At 42.5% G+C, this 25092-nt stretch overlaps 1 protein-coding gene and 1 long non-coding RNA gene across 2 annotated transcripts in view; one reads left to right on the top strand and one right to left on the bottom strand.

Annotated features, from left to right (window-relative positions):
• The window catches only part of DENND3 (DENN domain containing 3), a 43582-nt gene extending 37571 nt beyond the window's left edge, over positions 1-6011 (bottom strand). Inside the window, exons 1-2 of the mRNA XM_075085915.1 lie at positions 5804-6011; positions 534-810 (exon numbers count right to left, since the gene is read on the bottom strand). Coding sequence (XP_074942016.1) covers positions 534-810; positions 5804-5887 — 361 coding nt within the window. The 5' untranslated portion in view covers positions 5888-6011. The remainder of the gene's footprint in view (positions 1-533; positions 811-5803) is intronic.
• Positions 6012-22776: 16765 nt separating this feature from the next.
• On the top strand, positions 22777-24734 carry LOC142053994 (uncharacterized). Its single transcript, XR_012659412.1, has 3 exons — positions 22777-23212; positions 23309-23385; positions 24414-24734. It is a non-coding gene; the product is annotated as an uncharacterized LOC142053994 (long non-coding RNA).
• Positions 24735-25092: the final 358 nt, after the last annotated feature.

Genomic DNA, 25092 nt, shown 5'->3' with positions numbered 1-25092 from the left:
TTTTAATTGGCAAAATACAATACATGGGTTTTATTCACTTTTTTTCCTTTCAAGATATTTATACGGTATGCAATAGTGATATGCATATTAAAACTTCTGCATTTAAACCTGGAGGAAACAGTCACTACTTCAGGTGTATCTTAATACCAAGTGAAAGAGTACTCAGTCATCTGGGGGAGGGGAGCTGGAATTAAAAGTGTGTGCACTTCACTCAGTCCAAGATTTACCAATAAGGGCTAATGTGACTTTCACCTTCCCTCTCTCGCAGGTGTTGCAGCTACTACTGCTAATAGATATGTTTCGCACAACATTGCCACACAGAGTAGGGGCACCCCATTCACATAACAGCTGCTTTCATCACTGACCTGCTCACAAGCAGACACATTTTTTTTTATACTGTGAAGTACAAAGAGATAGAGAAGATGATCATAAAAAAAACAAACAAACAAAAAAACCAAAAAAAACCCCTGTACTATGGGTCAACAAATGTATATTAGAACAGTTCTCATTAAGAAGCATGAGCCCTACCATACCTGGGAAGCATAGCTGTGGCAAACCAATAAGATCAACATCCTTTGGAACTGTAATATCTTCAGTGTCAGGTGTTTTCTGCTCCCCATTGAGACTGTTGACATTTTCAATCTTTGGTCTCTCTTTCTTCTTTCGGAAAGACCGGCGTTTACTTTTATTCAAGTTATTACCACTTGTATTAGTCACCTGAATGTCATCTCTGCCGATAAATGGAGGCACAAATACAGAAAGAACTTCTGGATCAAGAGGAGGAAGACTTTGGGGTTTTCTCTGAGTACCCTATTAAAATAAAATACAAACAACACTAAGTTGACACTCAGCCTGACAGGTTTTCTTAAACCATTTTTTAGCCCTGTTTTCTCTTTAAGCCTAAAATTGGGGGTTTAGAATACATTATTTCTTCTTCCTAAATAATAAATTTTTTCCTTCTAATTTCTTGCTTTACATATATTAATGCAAGGGGAATACTCTGGGCATTTTCAGTAGGCAAAGAATCATTCTTCATCATTCAAAATGCACCATATCAATATTATGCCTCTGGGATAAGAAAACTTACAAATATCAAATATAATATTTCCTCCTTTGAAGTGTTAGGATATACTTAAGCTATACTTAAAATAAACACTGGTACTAAGAGAAACCAGGCAACAAATAAATGAAAACAAAGACAGACAGCTGAACTCCCTAGATAAGTCATTGTTCAACTTTAGGAAAAGCTACATTTTTTTCTCTACAGAAAAAGAAAAAAAATACACACAAGCTTTCCCAGGACAACTTTTAACTTTATAAGACAATTAAGAAAGGACAATTAAAAACAACAATCGCTGTTACAATAAACACAACTGTAACACACTGTAAAACATGAGGCCACGAAAACTCCTCTGTATACCGATAACTAAGTGGAACAGGCATCCCAAGAGAATGTATGAAGTTACAACATTTTTTAGTAGGCAGCATTGTAAAGCACTGCTGCACTGAAAGCCCTTGCTGCCTCGCTACGGAAAACCTGTGGAGGAAGTGATCAGAAGAGATTTCCTTGTACTTAGGAGGACTTTTTGTTTTCTTGACCATAGAGTCAAGATAAATAGCTGCATTTTCAATTACTTCACTACCATTTTAATTCCTCTTGCAAGGTCAAAACAGCAAGTAAAAGCTTTGTTTAGTGAACGGATATTTGGAAACAGGAAAGACAAGCCTCACTGTGGCTAAAAAGCTGTTTCATTTTCAACTTTTTGCTAACTGATTAAAAGGTAGATGAAGCATACATGCTGCTTTTACCTTCAGACATGATGCATCGGTATTACTTGCATTTAAGATATTCCTTGAGAACCAATGCTGGCTTGTGTCATCATTACCCTACTTTTAAAAATAGCTACAACTGACAAAGCTCTATTGTTTCACTAAAGCCAATCTTCCACCATCCAAGTTTTGGAACAGAAAGTCTCCGCTTATTTGTCTTAGTAGATGAGTCGTCCACCAGTAGTCCTCATCACATTTGAGCATCATAGGAAAATGAGAAGGCATACTGACCTTCATGATATATTAGTTACTGCATCTTAAGCTCCACCATATTCTACAATAGGTTACTCGACAGAAAGTATTCAATAAAAAATAAGAAGTGAAAAAACACTCTTTTAATGAACACACAGATTCTGAACTAGAAAAAAGTTGAAGTGGGAAAGGTAAAAGTTCAGATGGGTATCCACTGGGATATCCAAAAGATAGCAATGACTTTAAAAAGCACGATACAAATTGAGGTACTCCGTGCCATATCCTGCCATGCTAAAAACTTCAGGTATCATCTTCCTTAGCTCCCAGCTGACATCCGTTTCAAGTGAAGAAACTGGAAACACAGATAGATCCAACATGATCACTCTCAAAATAACATGTAGCTAAACATTTCAGAAGGAAATTAAGAATTAAGGCTCAGCCTGAGGCTGTTACGCAAGAAAAACACAGACCTACTCAAACACTAGCAACCTCAACTTGGCAGATTTGCCCTGCAGAGGTTTTCATACAAAGTTGCTTTGACAGGGCAATCCCTGACTTACATCGAAGACATCTCTGCTACGAAGTGCTGAATGACAGCCAGCGATTTAATGGGCTCGCAGCGTAACAGCTTCTAAAATGGCAGGTCCTTGATGTCTTGAACTACAACAAAGGCATTAAACACCATTTTTCCCTCCCCACAAAACAGCACTGTCGCTGACCCATTGACTCAGTCATCAGCGTTCAAGTTGGCTCATGTTAACAACTACAGCCAAAGTCATATTTTCTTACCCTTTCTGTTCAAGGATAGTTAACAGGCAGCAGCAGAACAATATTGACTTGTTTCTACTATTCTTTGAGCATTTTATATTCTCTGCTTCTACTGTTACTCCTTCATTTTGAAATGCTTCTCTTCTGTCGCTTTTTACTATCATATGTCCTTGCATCATACATAGCTTCTTATAAACACTAATGCCTTTCCTGTAATTCTGCAAGATTACAGAAGTCAGGGACTTTATTCCATCCCCATTTACCGATTATGTTCCTGTAACAGTGGTGCCATATAGGACACGGATAAGAGACAGACTTTTTACAATGACCACACTATTTTAGACAGAAAAAAAGAAGGAGCATGTTGAAATCACAGATCGGAGTGTGATCTCAGCTATTTGGTGTTTCCTTGATGTCATCCTCCTCGTCCCATCACTGAAGAAGTCAATTTAATTTTGAATGTCATGAAAGAACTGGCTTCTTTAAGGAATAACTGGGCAGGGGAAAACATGAAGCCTAAGAAAAATTAGGTTGGAAGGGATCTCTGGAGGTTCTAGTGCAATCCTTTGCTCAGAACAATGATAATGTTGAAGTCAGATCAGGTCACTCTGGATCTCATGCAGTCAAGTTTCAGAAATTCCTTAGGAAGGACATTCTTCTCCCCTTGTGCTCCAGCCGTCATATAGCTTAGCTTCTCCTGGTCTCACTCCCGTTTGTCAGTTCTCCAGTATCAAGGTACCCAGATCTGGGACAGTATTCGCGATGTGACTTCAGGAGTGTTGAGTAATAACAATAACAGCAATAATCCCTTCCCTTCGCCTGTGAGCTACTGTCCTGACAGCGCAGGCCATTACACAGTTACTTTTCACTGCTGCCACAAGCGCACACTGCTGACCAATGCTCAGCTTGATCACGCCTCATTTATTTTGCACACCTGGACACCTGGGAGGGCATTACAGAAGAAGGAAAAATTTGCTTTGGTGGTTATGTCTGCATTAGCAATGCCAGAAAGCACAATGCAGGCATTTTAAGATACAAGATGTGTATCACTGACTGTGGTAGGTGTATACAGAACCCAGTGATGAAGCCGATAGGAATATCTGAGACATCTCGCAGACAGCTTGCACATCACGCTTGCCATATTGAAACCCAGATTTATAGCTGGAGATAACTTGGGGGAAAGGAGTCTTATCAAAGATGGATGTATGATTTTTATTGTTGTACATCTAATTCCTACAAAATACAGCCTTCCATCACTAAAAAAAGTAATCTCTAGCTGAAAATAGCAGCCTTTGATCTCTTCAAATGGAAATCTTACAGTGATAATGATCTTGGCAGTAAGGACAATTGACAGATGACAGCCCAGAAACTTCAGTTTCACCAGTTTCAGTGAAAAACTGTATCTTTGTTCCTATAATCCCCATCGACTACAGGTCAGTCACATATGACTTTTCTTACTTTGGGAGTGGGTTATGCTCCTGCTGACTTCATTGACTTTATTACTTCATACTGCAATAAAGTTAAGAATGCACAAACATACTTTCAAGACCAAGATTTGAAGCACTATCAAGACTTCTACCCTGTTGTTTCATCTGTAAATATCATCAGAGGTCCACTACTGTCCATTGAAATGTTCTTATTTTCTGTCAATAAGGACTCTTTATTCTACATTCACTGACACAAAACATATTCCACCACTTCCTCATGTAGATAGTGCTACAGAAGGAAAAGAAAATGCAGTAAATCCATAAACTTGCCCTACGACAGCGACTGAAATCCCTGTTGTATAACAGCTTGCAGGGACGTTACTACAGTTAATATTGACAAGCATAGGGTGTACTTTCCTTTCTGACGCTCCATTTTATACCTTAGGCAAAGAAACAACTCAAAACCTGTAGCGTGATCGGAAAACCGGAAAGGCATCTACTTTTTGTAGCCAATTTCCTATTTGTCGTTCTACAGGTTTTTTGGAAGCAACAAGATCAAACTGAGCAGACTGCAATGAAAAATAAATTCCCCTTCTTTTGAGTTTACTTCTTTGGCAAATGCCAAAACCACACATACCCACCAATTTCAAAAGTCTGGTGATGACATTTATAGCACAACTATTTCCCCAATTTGAATGTATACATGAATGAGATCCTGGAATTTGAAGCTCTACTTAGCTGATATCACTTAAGAAGGTGACATCAGCAAAAGCCATCTCCTTAGCGAGTGAGCGGCAACAAGTTTAACAGAGACTTCTTTACCTAATGCCATTAGAGCGTGCAATCAAATTCAAGTTCAAGCAAGACACGTGAGATCCCTGGGAGCAGCTTGGCTTTTCAGCACGTGCCGGCACTAGCGCTACTCCCACAGCAGGGCGGCTCATAGGTATCTAACAAAACCATCAGCACACTTTAACAAAGCAAAATCAGGAAGATTAATTGTTAACTCCCACGTGAAGCAGCTACAATATATAAGCAAATCATAAACCACATATTCAAAGCAGAAAACAACTTCTGCCGTATCTGAATTGCTCACGTTGTGCCAAATTCAGAGCACTAAGATGACAGGGATTTAGACTTCGTGTTGTCCTAAGGATATAGTTACCAAGCTTTATTCCCCTATCTTTTTATCTCCAAGGGAAGATGGGAAATGGGATATCATCCAGCGAAGGATATGCTTTGTTCAAGCATTTTGCTGCTCCTGCTTAAATAAAGCTACACCACATTCTTCCTCTAAGCTCAGACCTTTGAAAAAGTGTAATTACTTTACACCGCTACAAAACTACCGGTACTTTGTTGACGATCGCCTGTCAAAACAAGTTTTCTTTGGAGTGTTTCAGCTCTACCCAATGATAACAACAAGGCAACCCAATAGTTCTACTCCAGGCCGCAGGGGGGGAGGGAGGCCCGGGCAGGGAGGAGCTGACCCGGCTCAGACCCCGGTTAGACCCGCAAGCAGAGAACCGCGCTGACAAGCGCTGCCCCAGGCCACCGGCGGGCGGCCGCCCCGCCGAGCCCTGTCTCACCTGGAGAAGCACCCTCACCCGCTCCCTGGGCACGCCGACCAGCAGGCAGATCTCCAGCAGGCCCGAGGGCAGCACGTCCTCCATGGCCCAGCGGGGTAGGGGCGCCCGGTACCGCCGGCAGCGGTATCCTTCCCGCAGGGTGGGGCGGCTCGGCTCGGCTCGGCTCGGCTCGGCTCGGCTCGGCTCGGCTCGGCTCGCCTTGGCCCCGCCCCGCCGGCCAGCCCGGCCCTGGGCGGAGGAAGGGGAGGGGAGGGGAGGGGAGGGCTCCCGCTCCCTCGCACAGGCCCTCCCCGCCCCTCACGGGAACGCGCGTTTTGATTGGCTGGTTCTCCCGTCGCTCTGAGGACCTATGACTAATCAGAGCGGCAGCACGTGGCTGCGGCGGCCTACGAGGGGCGGGCCGGCCGTTGTCCCTCATCGCCCGTTGGAGGGCGGGGCGCGTGAGCTGAGGGCTGAGGTAGCGCGCGACTCACCGCCGTTCGGGAGCCGGCGATTGCCGGCGGTCCCTCTCCCCGCCTCCCCTTCCCCTCTCCCCGCCTCCCCTTCCCCTCTCCCCGCCTCCCCTTCCCCTCTCCCCGCCTCCCCTTCCCCTCTCCCCGCCTCCCCTTCCCCTCTCCCCGCCTCCCCTTCCCCTCTCCCCGCCTCCCCTTCCCCTCTCCCCGCCTCCCCTCACCTCCTCTCCTCAGGGAAGACCCCAGAGAAGACGCTTCTACCCACTGGAGAGTTCATTTTTCTCCCGGCCAGCCGAGGGCTGATTTCCCGGTGGGGCCGTTAGTCCAGAGGGGCTGGGGTGCCTCAGGGCTGCCCCTCCGAGGCACTTCAGAGAGGTGGGTTATTATGGGTCACAGCTTCATGAAGTGCAAGCACAGGGCTGATTGCAGACTGCGTAGTGCTTTCACCTCCGGAGCAGCAGCGTGCTCCGGGAGCTGCCTGAGCAGCAGGGAAACAACCTAGGGGACTCTGTGATTTCTTTTTGAGCTGTTTAATCTAAATAGACAATGAGTCATTCGGATTGTATTGGTTCTGTATAGATCTTCACTGAGAGAAATGTGTTTCCTCTCGGACCGGTGCATGAAGTACCGGAAACTAGAGAGCAGTTTCTTTGAAACTGAAGGTATGAGACATTTCATCACAGCCACAAACATTTTTTGCAGACTAGCGTTCACGTATTTTAAATGCAAAAAAAATCCCAGTATTAAAGGCCCCAGGCTTTCACGAGGTTATCATTCTAGGGTTCAGAACAGAGTTCTTCAAAAAGTAAAAATGTCAGAATCTCAAGGTGTGGTCTTCATGGGGATTTTATTATCTGATTTTTTGTGGTGTTAAAGTTCAGGATTATATAGCCTCTGGTGTTCTCAAATTTAGAAGAAGTCACAGAGACAGAATATAGGAAACTGGTCACATAGCACTGACTAAAAGAAGGAGATTCTTGAAAACCTGGAAGTTCAGGGATCACTTCTTCAAAGTGATAGAAGATCAAGCTCAAAGATTTATGTTAATCAACTTTAAGGTCATAAGGGATTGTTAAAATCATGTTTAGCGTGTGCAGGCCAGGCCACAGAATCAGAGTGATTCTTTATTAAATTTATAACTTCTGGCTGATGCCCTGAGTTCCTGCAAGAGGGACTACTGACAGTCACTGCTAAAAGTTAGGCATCTCTTTTTAGTTTCACTGTTTAGCTTAGCTTTTTGCCACTGGCTCATGTTACAGTTTGCCTGCTGTTTGAACAGATTCTTTACTACAAAAAGATTTCTCCTTGCAGAGTTCAAGATAATTAATTTCTTTTTAAGAGATTATACAACTCACACTTTTTAAATTTCTTTCCCAATCACTTGTGTTCCTCTTTTCTCAACCTTTTCAATTTTTTCCAGTATTTTTCAAATTATGAACACCAAAATTACGCTTTACTATTGCTGAATATACAGTAGTAAGTGACATTGCTATTTCTAGCTGATATCCCCACCAAATTATAACAGATAAACAGGGATATATGAATAATTTAAAAAGAGTATAATGTTTAATTGGTTATCCACTGCAACCCTGTAAAGTTTTCTTAGGGTTATTACCTCCAACATGACAGTCCTACATCTTACATTCATTGACCTATGACTATGACCTAGCAATTGACCACTTTAAAAGAAAATTAGAAATGAACCAAGGCTATTAAGCAATCCAGGTCACCCTGTAGTTAATTAATCTGTGTCATGATTAGTTTATGATTTCTCTGCTATCTGCAATGATAAATACTGGATGATTCTTGTCCATAATTAATGTAGCCTCAAAGCAAGGATATGGTGAAGTTATTATCAAAACAGAACTACAAGATGAAAGGTACTAATGTGAGTCTGATAGAAGCTCAAGAACTCTGGAAGTAGGAAACATGCTATGTGGGGTCACTCGTAGGAAAGAAAATAATTGACATAGAGAAGAATCCCTCTGTGCTACAAAAAGATTCATGTACTTAGATCAGGTTTTTTTCCTAAGAAAAATTGTCAGCTGAGGAAGAAATGCTAGCTTTTATTATGTGTTTCCTTTTTGTAAGACCACAAATACAGCAAATGTTTGTCTGGTTATTAACTATCTGATGTGGTACTCAGCTGCTTAGAGCTATATGCAGAAAAAACTGCTGATCTTGATATATCCCCAACATGGATACGACTTTATCAGATCTGAGGGCCATATCTGAATAATTAAAGATCCCCTTGACATAGAAATCTAATTCAGCCTCCAAATACAGTGTTTATGTTTTAGCTAGACTGCCTCTGTCAAGAGGAGAAAATAATTTTACAAGTCGTGCATTTCTTTGATGCAGTCTTGCTTATAAAATGGAACCTACCCAACAGATGAGAAGCCTTGTGCTGGGTCTAGCCTTAACAAGGCCACCCTCAAACTCCCGTACTCATAGGTGATATAATACAACCTTACATTTTAAATACCTTCCAAAATCATCTCCAGACCTCTACCTTCACCTCTTTCAAATTACTGCTGTAAATTAGGAACTGCGAATGGGATTTGTCTGGCAGTCGTGCTGTGGACTGCATGGAAATGGTTGAGTTGCCTTCCACTGACCCTGAAGAGAGCTCTGAGTGGCTTGTTGAGTTATAGATGCCTATACTACGAACACCTCAATCTTGAGGAATATGGGCCAGGTGAAGAGTAGAGACAGGACCCTGACTTTTAGGAGAGCAAACTTTTAGTTGTTTAAGGAATTAGTGGATGCGACACTCTGGGAAACTGCTCTCAAGGAGCTGAAAAGAGCTGGCAGCATTTTAAGGACATTATTCTTAGCACACAAGAGCTCTCAATTCCCACATGTAAGAAATCAAGGAAGGCAGGAGCCCAGCATGGGTCAGTAAGGACCTCTTGGTCCAACTAAAGTGTTAAGAAGGAAATGCGCAAGCAGTGGAACAAGGGGCAAGTGTCTATCCTGGGAGAATACAGGGATGCTGCCTGGGTGTGTGGGGATGGGATCAGGAAAGCTAAAGACACAGTTGGAGCTGAATTTGTCAAGAGATGTATAGAATAATAAGAAGAGTTTCTACAGATATGTTGGCCAAAATCAGAAGATCGAAGAAAGAGTACACACACCCCCACACACACCCCGTGAAAGTCCCCAGTCACTGGAAAAAGGGAGGTATCATGCCCAGTATTAAAAGGAGGACCCTGGGAACTACTGACAGTCAGTAGTTCTACTGTCCACAGGGGGGTCAGTATCACCTCTATGCCCAGTAAGATCATGGAGCTGATCCTCCTGGAAGACATGTCAAAACATATGGAAGACAGGGAGGCGATTAGAGACAGCCACCATGGCTTCAGCAAGAGCAAATTATGCCTAATTTGGTGATGTTCAGTGGACAAGGGAGGAGCTACAGAAGTCATCTACCTGGACTTCTGTAAGGCCTTCGATATGGTCCCATACAGCATTCTTGTTTCTAAATTGGAGAGATTTGGGTTTGATGGGTGGGCTGTTAGGCAGATAAAGAATTGGTTGGATGGTGCATCCAAGGAGTCGCAGTCAATAGTGCAATGTCCAAATGGAAACAAGTAACAAGCAGTGTCCCTCAAGGGTCCATACTGGGGCCAGTGCTATTTAATATCTTCATCCACGACATAGACAATGGGATCAAGCACACCCTCAGCAAGTTTGTGACTGACAAGACACCAAGATGAATGGTGCAGTTGATTTGCTTGAGGAAAGGGATGCCACCATGACAGGCTTGAGAAGTGGCCCCACAAGAACCTCATGAATTTTAGCAAGGTCAAGGCCTGCACCTGAGTCGGGGCAGTCCCCAGAATCAGTACAGACTGGGTGATGAAGGGATGGAGAGCAGCTCTGCGGAGAAGGACTTGGGGGTACTGGTGGATGAAAGACTGGACATGAGCCAGCAATGTGCGCTTGCAGCCCAGAAAGCCAGTTGTATCCTGGGCTGTACAAAAAGCAGTGTGGCCAACAGGTCGAGGGAGGTGATTCTGCCCCTCTACTCCACTCTCATGAGATCCTGCCTGGAGTACTGTGTCCAGTTCTGGGAATCCCAGCACAGGAAAGACAGGGACCTGTTGGAATGGCTCCAGAGGGGGCCACAAAAATGGTCAGAGGTATGGAACACCTCGGCTGTGAAGAAAGACTGAGAGAGTTGGGGTTGTTCAGCCTGGAGAAGAGAAGGCTCCAGGGAGACCTTATGGCAGCCTTTCAGTACTTAAAGGGAGCTTATAAGAAAGGTGGAGACAGACTTTTTAGTAGGGTCTGCAGCAATAGGACACGGGGTAATGGTTTTAAACTAAAAGAGGGTAGATTCAGACTAGATCTAAGGAAGAAATTTTTTATGCTGAGGGTGGTGAGACACTGGAACAGGTTGCCCAGAGAAGTTGTGAATACCCCGTCATTGGAAGTGTTCAAGATCAGGCTGGTCGGAGATTTGAGCAACCTGATCTAGTTGAAGATGTCCCTCCTGACTGCAGGGGGGTAGAACCAGATGACGTTTAAAGGTCCCTTCCAACCCAAACCATTCTATGATTCTATTTAGTGAATTGAATCCTATCCCATGTAATAGTAAAGCCATTCAATACATCTTCATCATAGCATCTTCTCTCAGATATACATCTTCTTTTATCTTTGGTACCCATAATATAAGACTGAGTCCCCAACCCTTATGTGTTCCCTTCCAATGGATATGATAAAACCACCTGAAAGGAATTCGTTCTCCAGAAGCTCTAGGATAGTAAGCTGTGAAGTGCCTAAGTGACTTAAGGAGTTTAAAAATATTATGATTATTGGGCATGTTCTTTTAGTGCTGATTTTTATTCATGCTTGTGCATTTTTTCAAATAGTACTGAGAACTTTACGTAGTCTAACTCGGGACTTCGTACATGAACTCTTGCAGAGTTTCACCATGATGTGTATAGGGACTAGAGGAATTTCCTTTTGAAACTGAATATAGACATCATTTGTATTCTGCAGGTTTGCTGATACGTTGCTCAGTTCAATATCCTCTCTTTGGCTTATGATTAACGTTGCACAGCAGTATCTTTAGGTGAGAACTGAAACTCAGACCACAGCTTCCTTCCACTACCTGACTCGCAGGAATATTCATCACCCAGAGAGGCGGTCAATGCCCCATCCCTGGAAACACTCAAGGTCAGATTCGACAGGGCTCTGAGCAACCTGATCTAGTGGAAGATGTCCCTGCTCGCTGCAGGGGGATTGGACTACATGACCTTTAAAGGTCCCTTCCAACCCAAACTATTCTATGATTCTATGATTTCTGTTTCTATGTTAAGCAAGATTGGTAAGAACTGTGTTCTAGCCAAAGAGAAGACAGGAAGTACAGCATGAAGTATGCAGCTCCAATATGTATCAGACAATCTTTGCTGTCTAGAAGTCCATGAAAAAACACCACATCTCAGGATTTTTAACCCTTTGTCTCTAAAATCAGTTCTTATTAACAAGGTCATTCATAGAAGAAGGATTTTTTTTGACCAAAATGCAGGGAGTCAGCTTGTAGTATTCTCTCCAACTTCAGCATTTCTCATTTTATATTTCTTCTTCCAGAATAATGAAGCAGGAGAATTCCATGAATTTGAAAGAAAAGATCTTTATTGGCAGATATGACATTTCTCCCATTGCACGACAATACACTTTCTAAATTTGCACTGATATTAACAACCAAGCAACCCCTTGGTAACTGACTATGCAAATTGAACCATGACTTTCAAACTAGGGCCCTGCACAGTCTTAAAATTCCTCTCTCAGTGTCTCAGACATTTATTCACATTCTTAAGAATGCTACAGAAACCTACTATGAAAATTCATTATCATCCCAGGTATTGTCCAACAGAGTGCAATGACTTTGACCCCAGTATTATTCTCTAAAATGTCACCAGGTTCAGCGTAAATGTGTCAGAAGGAAAGGAGGACAGTTCAGGGATCTCTGCGTCTATTAACAGTTCCAATTGCATCTTCTTTCTTTTTTTAATTGGCGTGTCCGGTTTGTGCTGCCACTGTTTATAGTATTACAGAATACAAGTTTTTGCAACATTAACTGTCATTTAGTATGCATCTCTTTAATAGCACATAGATCTGTTTCACCGACATTACAGAAAAATGCTATCACAAGACTAGTTTTTACAATGTACATTCAGATGGGATTTGTATTGTCCACAGATTGTACCTGCCCATGTACTGGAGATGTCAGCTACTGTCTGCTGTTTCCTCAGTTCTCAAGCTATGGGAGGTTACCCCCAGTTCAAATTTATTTAGGGAAATACACCCCTTATCGCTCAGATCCTTCTGATTTGTCCATATTTGCTGAATGACTTTGTTGTGTTTCTCTGCCACCTCTGGATAAGGTAGTGCAAGTACTAAAAAGAGGTAGCAGAGAAGTCTGCCATTTCACCCTGGGAATGCTCTTAAAGTACCTGGGCTAGTACCTCTACCCTGCACTACAGTGTGTGGTATGGACATATCCTAGAACTGTCAGTAGCAGTCTTTTTAACCTGCAAAAATATCAGATAATTTAATATGCTGTTTGCAGAATCGTCTTTGGTTTATATTGTGGCTGTAATTAATTTCCTTAATGTCTGCCATCTCCTTCTAAATATAAAGATAGGTCAAGCCATACTGTGACTGAGGGTAGGATATGGGAGGGACGGAGAGAAGGGTGCCATAGCCCCACACGCATCTATGTCATGTGACCTGGTGTTTGTGCCCTACTGGGGAGGGAGAGAGTGTGAATGAGAATAAAGTCTCCTTAGCCCTACCATCACCCCATAACCCAATAAAGGCTTCTGCAAAGGACTGTAGAACAACCATACACAAGAGTGGGATAAAGAGCCCAGAGATGTCAAAGTGCGAAGCACAAAACCAGTTTATCCCCTACAAAGGAAAAGGAAGTAAGCAGAGCAAGAGGCCCCCATGGCTCAACCATGACCTCCTGGGTCTACTCAGATCCAAAAGGAAAGCCACCAGAAATGGAGAAGTGGAGGATTGTCTACCGAGAACTACAAGGGCATAGCCAGAGAGTGCAGAGATGCAGTCAGAAAAGCAAAAGCCCAATTTGAATTGAAAGTAGCTGTAGAAATAAAAAATAACAAGAAAGGGTTCTTCAGACATGTCAACCACAAGCAGAAAAAGAAGGAAAACATAGGCCCATTGTTAAATGGAAAAGGAGAATCAATCACCAACGATGCAGAAAAGGCAGAGGTCCTCAACACCTTCTTCACCTCAGTCTTTACCAGCACTGTAGGGTCCCAGGCTTTGGGAACAAAATTGCCAATTGAACCAAACACCGACCCACCATCGGTGAAGGAAGAGTTAGTCTATGAACTACTACAGGAGCCTGACCCCCACAAATCAATGGGCCCTGACGCCATCCACCCGAGGGTGTTGAGAGAGCTTGCTGACATCATCGCAAGGCCGCTCTCCATAATCTTTGAGAAGTCATGGAGGACGGGGGATGTCCCTGAGGACTGGAGGAAGGCAAATGTTACCCCTATCTACAAGAAGGGCTCGAGGGAGGATCCAGGTAACTATAGGCCCATCAGCCTTACTTCAATCCCTGGGAAAGTTATGGAACGAATCCTCCTGGGGACCACCACAAGTCAATTGCAGCACATGATTGGGAAAAGCCAACATGGCTTCACTAAAGGCAGATTGTGCTTGACAAACCTGGTGGCCTTCTATGACAAAGTGAGTTGCCTGGTTGACGTGGGGCGGGCGGTGGACATTGTCTACCTGGACTTCTCCAAGGCATTTGATACAGTCCCCCATAGTCTCCTCCTGGAGAAATTGATGTGTTATGGCCTAGACAAGTGGTCTGTGCAGTGGGTGGGGAACTGGCTGACAGGCCGCACCCAAAGGCTGGTGGTAAATAGTTCTTTCTCAAACTGGCAACCTGTCACTGGTGGAGTCCCCCAGGGATGGATATTGGGCCCAATGTTATTCAACACCTTTATAAGTGGTCTGGATACCAGCATCAAGTGTAGCCTGATGAAGTTTGCTGATGACACCAAGTTGAGTGGGGAAGCAGACACTCCAGAAGGGAAAGCTGCTCTGCAGGGAGATCTGGATAGGCTGGAGGAGTGGGCCAGCAAGAACCTTATGAAGTTCAACAAGGACAAGCATAAGGTCTTGCACTTGGGAAAAGATAATCTGGGAGTGCAGCACAGACTGGGATCCACCAGCAGCTCTGTGGAAAGGAACCTGGGGGTCCTGGTGGACAGAAAGCTCAACATGAGCGGACAGTGTGCTGCTGCAGCCAAGAAGGCCAACAGGATGCTGGGTTGCATCAAAAAGGGCATCGCCAGCAGAGAGAAAGAAGTCATTATCCCACTCTACTCAGCGCTTGTCAGGCCACACCTGGAGCACTGTGTACAGTTCTGGTCCCCGCTCTACAAAAAGGATGTGGCCAGGCTGGAAGGGGTCCAGAGAAGGGCCACCAAGATGATCAGAGGACTGGGAAGCTGCCGTATGAGGATAGGCTGGGAGAACTGGGTTTGTTCAGCCTTGAGAAAAGGAGGCTCAGAGGGGATCTCATCACCGTGTACCAGTACTTAAGGGGTAGTTACAAAGAAGATGGAGACTCCCTTTTTACACGGAGTCACGTGGCGAGGACAAGGGGGAATGGACACAAGTTGCTCTTGGGGAGATTCTGACTGGACATCAGAAGGGAATTTTTCACAGTGAGGACAGTCACCATTGGAATAATCTCCCCAGGGAAGTGGTTGACTCGGCCACGTTGGGCACCTTCAAGAGTCGTCTGGACAGGGTGCTGGGCCATCTTGTTTAGACTGTGCTCTTCCCAGAAAGGTGGACTAGATGATCTCTGAGGTCCCTTCCAACCTGTGATTCTGTGATTCTATGATTCTGTGACATTGTTAAGCCAGAACAAATTCAGAGGAGAGCTGCCAAGACGGTCAGGGCTGAAGCATTTGCCCTGTGAGGAGAGTCTGAGGCAACAGGCCTGGAGAAGAGATGGTTTCAGGGGAACTAAGAGCAGCCCAAGTACCTACAGGGAGATCATCAAGAAGATAGAGCCAGGCTCTTTACCAAGGTGCACAACCAGAGGTGGAGAAACAATGGTCATAAAATGAAACAGGAAGTACTGACTGCATCTGAAGAAAATAGTTTTCATTCTGAGAGTAGCTGAGCACTGGAGCAGAGGCCTGGAGATGTGCTGTCTCCATCTTCAGAGGTTTTCAAGAAGAGACTGTATAAAGCCATGAGCAAACTGGTCTGACCTGACAGCTGATCCTGCTTTGAGCAGGAGGCTGGACTAGAGATCTGCTGAGGTCCCTTCCGACTTGGATGATTCTGTCTTTCTCAGGGACTGTGTACAAATAAAGCAAGAGGGTTAAAAAATTATTATATGAAGGAAACAAAACATTAGAATTCCAGTCAACCAAGTAGGGAAAATCATCAGCCAATTGTACAGTCAGTGACCTTTAAATTTAACATCAATTTTTTTTTTGTGATGGGGTAACTGAGGCCCAAGTAAATAGCTTATGGTGTCAATGCAACACTTATTCTTCATTGTCTCTATATTTCTGATGAGGAAGCTGGCTGTAGTTTTGTTTTTCTGAGAAAAATCTGTTGAAAGTCCTGGGGAGGGGGGTGGCGGGGGGAGGGGGAAGCTGAGCTTTATCACAGCTCCTGCATCTAGAGAAATGTAGCAACACTAAGCTGTCAGGTCTTGGCAAAGAACCAGACTAATGTGAATGCTCTGAATACTAGAAACACTTTGCATTGTAGATATTATGAGATATTCCTGAGGCTATAGAAGAGCTTATTCCTGTATCTAATCACTCTAGGGTCAGTTTTAGCAGTGTTTTATTTACGTGGGATACATAACATGTCCCTCAAATCTGACTTGTTTAACATGACATTTATTATAGTTCCAGTTCTTTACCATCTGGCACAATCTCAGGCAGCCAAAGACATTTTGATAGTTTTGCAGCTGCTTTTATAGCAGCATTAAGACTTCGTAACATTCATTCTTTTACTGCAGTGCTGTAAAAGACATGCAGATTCAGAATTACTGAAGTGGTGGGACAAGAGTGATGAGAGGTCAATTAGTGCACAAAGACAGAAAGTCAGGTACAGAAAATAGTTTTTGCATAATAGCTTCTTGTATACAACAAGGTAAGAAACCTTAAAATACATAATCCTGGGTATCATAATTCATAACAATGAACTGCTCTTTTTTTTTTTTTAAAAATGAACTAAACTTGAGTTTGTCCCTGGAATCGGAATAATCTTTTGGAGTCCTCCACTGTGTTCAGGAAAGGTCTATCAGCAGTTTGTAGCTTGACAAAAGCACAATATAGTAACCTTCACCAGTAATTAATGTTAGCTTAGTGAAACACATATTAAAAGCCAAACACTTTCCCTCTTGATCCTTTTGTAGCTGCCCCTGCACCACTCTCTTTATGAAAAAATAGCACATATAAATAAAATTAGCTTTGTTATATGTAAACCAATCTTTTCTGAGCTTGGGAACTGTTTAAATATGATAAGGTTGTTCATTTTTAAATATTCACTTTACAAAGTTATTGAAGAAGATTAATTCAGGTTTGGATCCAGCCAGAATACCAAACAGTTGTATTTTCCATATAAAATAACTAGCTTCCAAGTGACCTCAGTTTATCCCCAGGTAAAAATTGTATCAAGAAGAACTGCAGTAAGGCAGCACACAGCGGGTATCCTTTATAGCAGTCTAATGTAAACACGATAAGAAGAGAATCCATGGGCAATAGCCAGTATGGTTATGTATAATACAAGACCATTCTAACTTGACAGCATTTCATGCTGATGCTCCTCATTCTCTAGCAGGCAGCACACAACATTGTGGAACAAGACCTCATGAAAGCCATTTCTAAGCACAGAAGGTACAGAAGGTGCCCCTAGAAGTGGTGGCCATGGGTTTGCCAAGGGCAGTCATGCCTTACCGAGCTGTGTGCCTTTCCTTGATGACTGGTGCTGTAGAGGAGAGGGGAGAAATGGATGTTGTTTACTTTCTCACAAGGCTTTGACGCAGTCTCCCATAGCTTCCTTGGAGCCAAGCTGGGAAGAAATGTACTAGATAGGTGGACCACAAGGTAGTTGAAAACTGGACCATCAAGTTCAAAAGGCTGTGGTGAACAGTTTGAAATCTGACAACTGGTTATGAGTAGCATTCCTCAGTGGTTGAGACTGAGGCTAATAATACTCATCATGATTATTATTATCCACATCATCATGAACGTGGACCATGGGATGAAAGGTATCCTCAGCAAGCTTGTAGATGCCACTGTGGGGGCAGAGGTTGGTATGCTGAAGGCAGAGCTGCCAGAAGAGAAGGCTAAAGAGAGATTTAATTTTGTTCTACCTGAAGAGGGATTATAAAGAAGAGCAATGCAGATCCTTCTCAGAGGTGCACAGTGGGAGGACGAGAGGCAACAGTTGAAAGTTGCAGCAAAGGATATTCTGATTGAATATAAGGAAAAAGGTTTTCACCATGAGAGTGATTAAGCACTTGAGCAGGTTCCCCAGGGAGGCAATGTAATCTCCTTCTTTAGAGATTTTTGAAATTCAGCTGGATGACAAGCAGGGCAACCAGATCTAACTTTGCTGCTTTGAGCAAAGAGTTGGACTGGAGACCTCCAAAGGTCACTTCTAAACCACACTTGTCTTTGATTCTATAATTAATTAAGCCCATATTGTTTTATTTGCATCCAAGGGTCCTTAGAGATTTAAAAGGGCAGCAGACAGAGAACAAAGTTGAGCCATTTGCACAGCTAAACATATCATATACTTTATACTATTTAAATATTGCCTGACACGTCAAATATAGCAATTAGGCACATGTTGCTGTATCATATATGACTGAAACTGGACAGAATTTAACTTCTCGTAAATAATTAACTTTCGTTTACTGCTTCAAAATCCCTGATTTGCATGAGGACTTCACGGGGCAACTTCTACCATGCAAGCACACATGCTGTGCTGCAACATGGCCAATGAGGATTCTGCATAGCTGACTGTATAAAGAAAAATTGCAGTAGTACAAACACCACCCAACAGCCTGTGCTTGTTTTCCATGTTGCACTTCTCCTAATATTAAAAAAAAAGAATTACCAAATCTGGGGTTGGAATATTTAATTGACAGTGTGTCCCCACTGTCTTGTTTTCTATGGTTCTTATTCATTCCTCCATAATAGCTATTTCAGTTTTCTGTAGGGTATCCACTTAGTTGAAGAGCTGAAAGAATACCTCACCTATAAAGGTGAATTATTCATCAAAGATATTTAAAGAATAATTTTTAGAGCAATTTAGGCTTTCTTTTCTGGCACAGCTGAATCTAATGCTGTCTTTCCTTATTTCAATTTATCTTTCTTTGGTGTTTGGAGAATTTTTCAGAGTTGATTTACCTCAGATCTTCAAATCTTCTAGCAGGAGAAAACCACCAAAACATAACATTTCAACACGATGAAGTAACATAACCTGACATAAATGGAAATGAATGAAAATTATAAAAATCAGTTCATATTCAAAAAAGATTAACTTTATGTCCAATTTTCAAGTGTCAGAAAGACCAAACTCTGGCCTTCCTAGCATAAGGTGATCCTTCTGAAGGGTGGCTGTTAGGTTTCTGTGTTTGTAAAGTACACCAACATCAGGAGCTCAGTTTGGTCAGCTGCCAGATACCTTTGTAATATGTTACAGGAACGCTCATGGTGATTGTCAAAAAGAGAGGTTTTTATTTTATCAAGAGTTGATGTGAATGCAAAAGCAATTATTGAATTCTAGAGTGGAAAAAGAGTTTGTCATGTGGTTTGGGAAACCTTCCTCTTAAGGGAAGCATTGACTCAGAAAACACTACTCATAACTTCTGTAATATCGTCACCAAAGCCTACCGAGAGTAAATTATGTAATGTAAAACTATATAAAATTTTCAGAGCTTGTATTAAGTACATTTGTGTGAAAAACTAAAAAATACACATAGCCCAAGCTAGAGTTGGAAACAAATTTATTAGTACTTCCACTGAGGACGGTATTTATTTTTACATCCTGGATAGAAGAGACAGAGATTTTTTGAGTTCTCAGGTTATGCAGGCTGAAGACTTAAACAACTGTTTTCTTATTAGTTTTGTTCTCATCCACGTGTTACGTATTGGCAAGTGCACTTGCTGCATCTTTTCTAAAATTAAGCCTTCAGCCCTCAGTTTATTCTTCAAGATCAAGCCCACACAACTCATTATTTCATTGCAACCTTAGACTGTAAATGCCTCAGGGTACAGGGCATTTCTCCAAGTGTAGTACATTTATCCTACAGAGCAGGGCACTGATCCAAGGCATGCAGATAACAGCACAACAGCAATAACTAATTGCTTTCTGGTATTTCTTTGTTAAAGTTCTGCCATTGTTTTAAAAGAAAGCTGGATTTTACATCTTTCAGCAGATTGCATTTTGGCCCCTTCACCAAACCTGGCTGAAAGTGACATTAATACAGACTGTGAAATATATCATTCTGCACTGTCCCATATTGCACCCAAAGAGAGAGGTAATTTTTAAAGCATGCTAGGAATGTGTAGTTTGGCACAACTGTGTGAGGCATTCTCTTTCAGGCATTTCTTCAGGCAGTACAAGTTGTTCATAGGTCAAAAAGTTGATCATACACTGATAGAATCCATGTGTCTTTAATGACCAGAGTACGTGCTTCTAGTAAAATCTGGTTCAACAAAATTTGTTGTGTATTTTCTTGGCTATAGTTACAAAAAAGCAGCATGGTTTAATTAAGGAGGCACATCAGTGGAGTTCATAAATGAAACTATGAACAGATTCTCCTGCCAAGTCTCTTCTTTAATTCATATTTCCCTGGGTTTTTTCCTGGATTTAACAAGATTTTTCACAGAAGCTTTCTTACAGCTATTTGCTGCTAATATATTGCAGCACCAGTAGAGAGCTGAGTGACTTGAAGAAGATATGATCACCGCTTCATAATGACATGCATGATTACCCCTGCAAATCATGTAATTATGATAAAATATTTCAAAGGAAAGAAGGTAATTTATTTACATATCATCCAGAAACGTTCAGTCTCTTGATGTGGAGCAAAACCTGAATCTCAATATGGAAGTCTTTAGAGTTACTGCAACAAGAACAGTCTGAGTTAACCAGGAAGGAATCAAAGAGGCTATTAATAAAGCAGTGCTGAGAAAAGTGCTACAGGACACTGTGCTGCAGTATATGTTTACAATATGTTATAAAGGGTGCATTTATTTAAAAATTAACATTTTTTAAAAACAGAAAATTTTGTTTGGGAGAAAGGAACCCTCAAACTGAGTTTCCAAGTGATCTGGACCTATCTAAATCTTGTGAAATAACAACAGCCAAGCCTTCTGTTTTTCAGCTCAGCCAAAAAGCAAACCTTAAACATAAACAGCACAAAAGCTTTGGCACTAAGCAGAATCTGTAATTCAGCACTGAGCCAGCTATTTAATCAATGCCCCATACAATATTTTTGTACTCTGATTTATTTTTCCTAACACCTAGATACCTCATGGGGCTTGAAACGCCATCGATTCTTGGTGCCCTACAGACCTATGGCATAGTCTGTTCTCCGAAGAGCTTACAGAACAAACAGCCAAGCAACATGGGTTTATTTTGTCTTTATTCTCTGAGTACAGATGGTGTTCAGTTCTGCTAAGTTAAAATAAATACCAGAACTTAAATATAACCACTACATCCTCCAGACAAGCGATTGCATAAATATGCAGAATTTGCAGCCTTGCTTTTCTATTAATTCTAACTGCATCTCACTTATATCATCAGGCAATGTTTTGCCCTTATTATTGTTCACTACCCATCTCATTTCCAAAGGAAAGCCAGCTTGAGACACATGCTAACTCTATGATAACAAAACATCCATGGCTGCCTCTGTAGTCTATGACAGAACCCTGAAAAGCTGTGCTTACCCCTCCAGCTGCCAGCAAGGAAAAGGGAGAAGGTGTGTGAGGTGAAGATTCAGATGTCACTGGCACACAAGAAACAGCTACTGACTTCTACTTTCCCATTCTGTTCAAGGCAGAAAGAGTAAGCCCAGCTCTTCGTGGTTTTTCCGTGAGTTTTCTAGCCCAAGTATTCTCCTTCACCTATTCATGCCAATTCCCATGCCAGGAAGTGCTTAGTCTCAGCCAGGCATCTGTCCTCAGTCCATAGGATGACAGTATTTAGATTGTCTGCAATGACAGTAACCCTGAACTATCTGTACCTGAAAAACAGGGAGTTTATAGGTATCCTCTGGTTTCAGTGCTTCACATTTGTTAATGTTGGTTTCACCCTGTAGCTATAGAGCCACTCAAAAGGAGTGAGAAAAATGTATGAGAAACAATGCTTTAGACACCAAGGTCAGTGAAGAAGGAGGGGGAAGAGGTGCTCCAGGCACCAGAGCAGAGATTCCCCTGCAGCCCATGGAGAAGACCATGGTGAGGCAGGCTGACCCCCTGCAGCCCCTGGAGGACCCCACCGGACCAGATATCCACCTGCAGCCCATGGAGGACCCCATGCCAGAGCAGGTGGATGTGCTCTGAAAGAACCTACAGCCCATGGAGAGCCCACGCCAGAGCAGGCTCCTGGCAGGAGCTGTGGCCCATGGAGAGGAGCCCATGCAGGAGAAAGTTTTCTGGCAGGACTTGCAGCCGATGGGGGACCCATGTTGGAACAGTCTGTTCCTGAAGGACTGTACCCTGCGAAAAGGACCCATGTTGGAGCAGTTCTTGAAGAACTACAGCCTGTAGGAAAGACTTACACTGGGGAAATTCTTGAAGGACTGTATCCTGTGGGAGGGACCCCACGCTGGAGTAGGGGAAGAGCATGAGGAGGAAGGAATGACAGAGACAAAGTGTTATGGACTGACCACAACCCCTATTCCCCATCCACCTGCACTGAAAGGGAGAGGGGAGGTAGAAGAGTTGGGAATGAAGGAGTGAAGTTGAGCCTGGGAAATAGGGAGGAGCAAGGGAAAGATGTTTTTAGTTTTATCTTTGTTTCTCACCATCCTGCTCTATTTTTAATTGGCAATAAATTAAATTAGTTTTCCCCAAGTCGAGTCTGTTTTGCCCATGATGGTAATTGGCAAGCGATCTCCCTGTCTTTATCTTGACCCGTGAGCTTTTTTCATCTTATTTCCACCCCTATCCTGTTGAGGAGGAGGAGTGAGAGAGTGGCTGGGTGCGGCCTGGCAGGCAGCCAAGGTCAAACCCAGGGCAGCAGGTATTGGACTTTGCAAGTGATTGCAGCCATGCCCTGATCACTTTCAGCACGTAACACTAGAGAATTAATAGGAGGATTTATTCAAGTGCATAAAGGGATGAGGATATGCCCTTTAATGATTGTACTAGATCCCCACCACCATCAAATCCCTTGAGCCCGTACACAGCAGAGTTCAAAAAGAGTTGTACGTTGCCACTTATGGTATAAAATGCTAACACATAAAAGTACATGTGTCTCATAGGGTACCATTGTAAACCTATCCCTCTTGATGAAACCATTGAAATGATGCTAACTTATTTCAGTGCCAGTATTTTTGAATACAATGTTAAGGAAAATATGCATGAAAAAAAATCTCACAGCAAGGCTTTTTCTATTTACAGTTAGACAGGCTCCTTAAATCATTTAATATCACTTAAACCATTTAATAATTTCCTAATTTAATAAGGAAACAATAAAACTTTCATCTATAAATTTACATTCTTTGCTTTCACTGCTAATCTTTTGGGTGAATAAATACAAGCCTGATACATAAATGTAACACAGACTACTTCTCCACAGGGTTAAGAAAAATAAGAAAAGCCAATAGTAAGGCACTACTAAATGATGGCAAACCAGAGTGAGTTACTCCAAACTGAAGGACTGCTTGATTTCACACACAAAGGTGAGCAGGAGTCATTGTTATCTCCCTTCCTCCACTGCAGCTATTTTCTTTGTACGTTTTAATCCTCTGCTCTCACTAATATCCACTGTTTTCCAGAAGGAGGAAAAGAATTGCTGGAAGATGGAAGGAATAAAGAAAGTACAAGCTTGGGAAAAGGCTGCACACATTTACTAGTGAGTACTGTGTAGCATTGATCCTGCATGTGCTGATAAAAACTTTTGAATGTTTCAAAACTGGGCACTTGCAGCTCAAGCAAAAGCAAAGCTCCAAAGGTTTAGCAGGTGCAGAACAGAATTACAGGCCCAGGTGGAATTCCAGCTAAGAAATTAACAGTGCCAAATGAAGTATGTCGCATTAGAGTCGCAACCTCACATCTAGCCAACTCTGCTTGCAACATATACCAGCACTAGCTGCACATAAAGAACAGGATAAAACAGGAGGTGAGTTTGAGTGAAAAAAGCTTAGGTGGAAACATGACTTTTCCTGGGAAAGAGAGGGGAAATGCTATATTATTACTGATGTATTTAATATGACAGACATGACAGCTGTTTGTGACACACTGTAGATATCCAAGGTTCTACTGGAAGGAATCTGTCTTTGTAAGTGTGTGCAAACATCCTGGATGCAAACCATGAAACTGTAAACAAAGGTGGAGAGGTGTACTTTTGACTAGTAGTGGTGTGGGCAAACGTGGTACAAAAAAATAATTGTAGCTCTGTGACCAGAGGTTGCCTGCCTCCTAAGACTACCCACAAGTAACAAACTCTGCAAAAGCTGGTGAGAGTTAAGGATGTTCCACAAGCGTTTGAATTTCTGAGCATCGCTGCCACTAATTTTATATGTGAGCAGACCAGAGCAAGTCTTTTCTCTCCAGCCTGTCAGGGTTCAGGCTTGTAGATACCACTTGTATACAGTAGTATATAAAGATGACCAGTTGGTTTTGAAAGTGTACCTCTTGCTCCTAGCAACTCTGGAGCAACTTAGACCAGGATTCAAACTGACAGTGGGATGAAGACACCGCTGAGAACAGAAGGAGCTTAGAGTGGATTTCAGCTTAGGTACTTCACTTGGTACCTAAAGACCGATGTCATAAACCCCAGCTTAGTAGTTCTACTAAGAGTACAGAGACACAAGAATAACTAATAAATACATAGAAAGTTGCAAATTTCTCAAGAAGCATTTGCGCATCTGCATCTTTCAGGTACAACTGAGGAGAAAAAAATCCCACATGATCTCATTGCACATTCAGTGCTTAGACTCTCATTGGAACGATTAAGAAGATGCTAGATTACATAGGCTTTTTTCACCTGTTTTTGACTGCTAACAAGAAGTTACTAAGACTAGTAAATGACTCTGCCTGAAAGATTAGTCCAAAGTTTGTTGTTCAGATGAACAAAAAATAACAAGCTGGATTTCCCTTCCCTGCCAGCCCATTCGTGTTGAATAGCACTGGCAGCATTTTCCATATGATGCATAGTAATGCTGTTATTTGGTTCCTCTAGCTTCTAAATAAAATACTTATATCTGCCCCTCTCTTTGCCATGACTTGCCTCTGTAAGATCGCATGGGAAGAATCAGTGCACTGCTTTCTTCTCTATCAGGCAGTGTTGGCTGCCATTGTGCCTTGACATTCAGGACCTGAGCTGTCTGCTTCTTTGTTTCACCTTCTGTGCAGAAAAAGCAGATACAATAGCTCCACAGGATTTATTTTTAACCAGCTTATTTACGTTGCTCCATCTGTTCAAAGCAAACAAACACTGTGAACAGGAGAGGTAAGAGGCTGGGCTAGCTGTACAGAAGTGGTTACCTCTGTTCTATTTTATGCAACTCCTGATCTTCAAATTTAATAACCAAGGACCTCTTTCAAGTTCTCTGCAAGC

The sequence above is a fragment of the Phalacrocorax aristotelis genome, chromosome 2 (genome assembly GCF_949628215.1).
Source record: "Phalacrocorax aristotelis chromosome 2, bGulAri2.1, whole genome shotgun sequence".
NCBI classification, from domain to species: Eukaryota; Metazoa; Chordata; class Aves; order Suliformes; family Phalacrocoracidae; genus Phalacrocorax; species Phalacrocorax aristotelis.
Note: the sequence above shows the minus strand (reverse complement) of the source record. Positions and strands in the feature narration are given on the sequence as shown.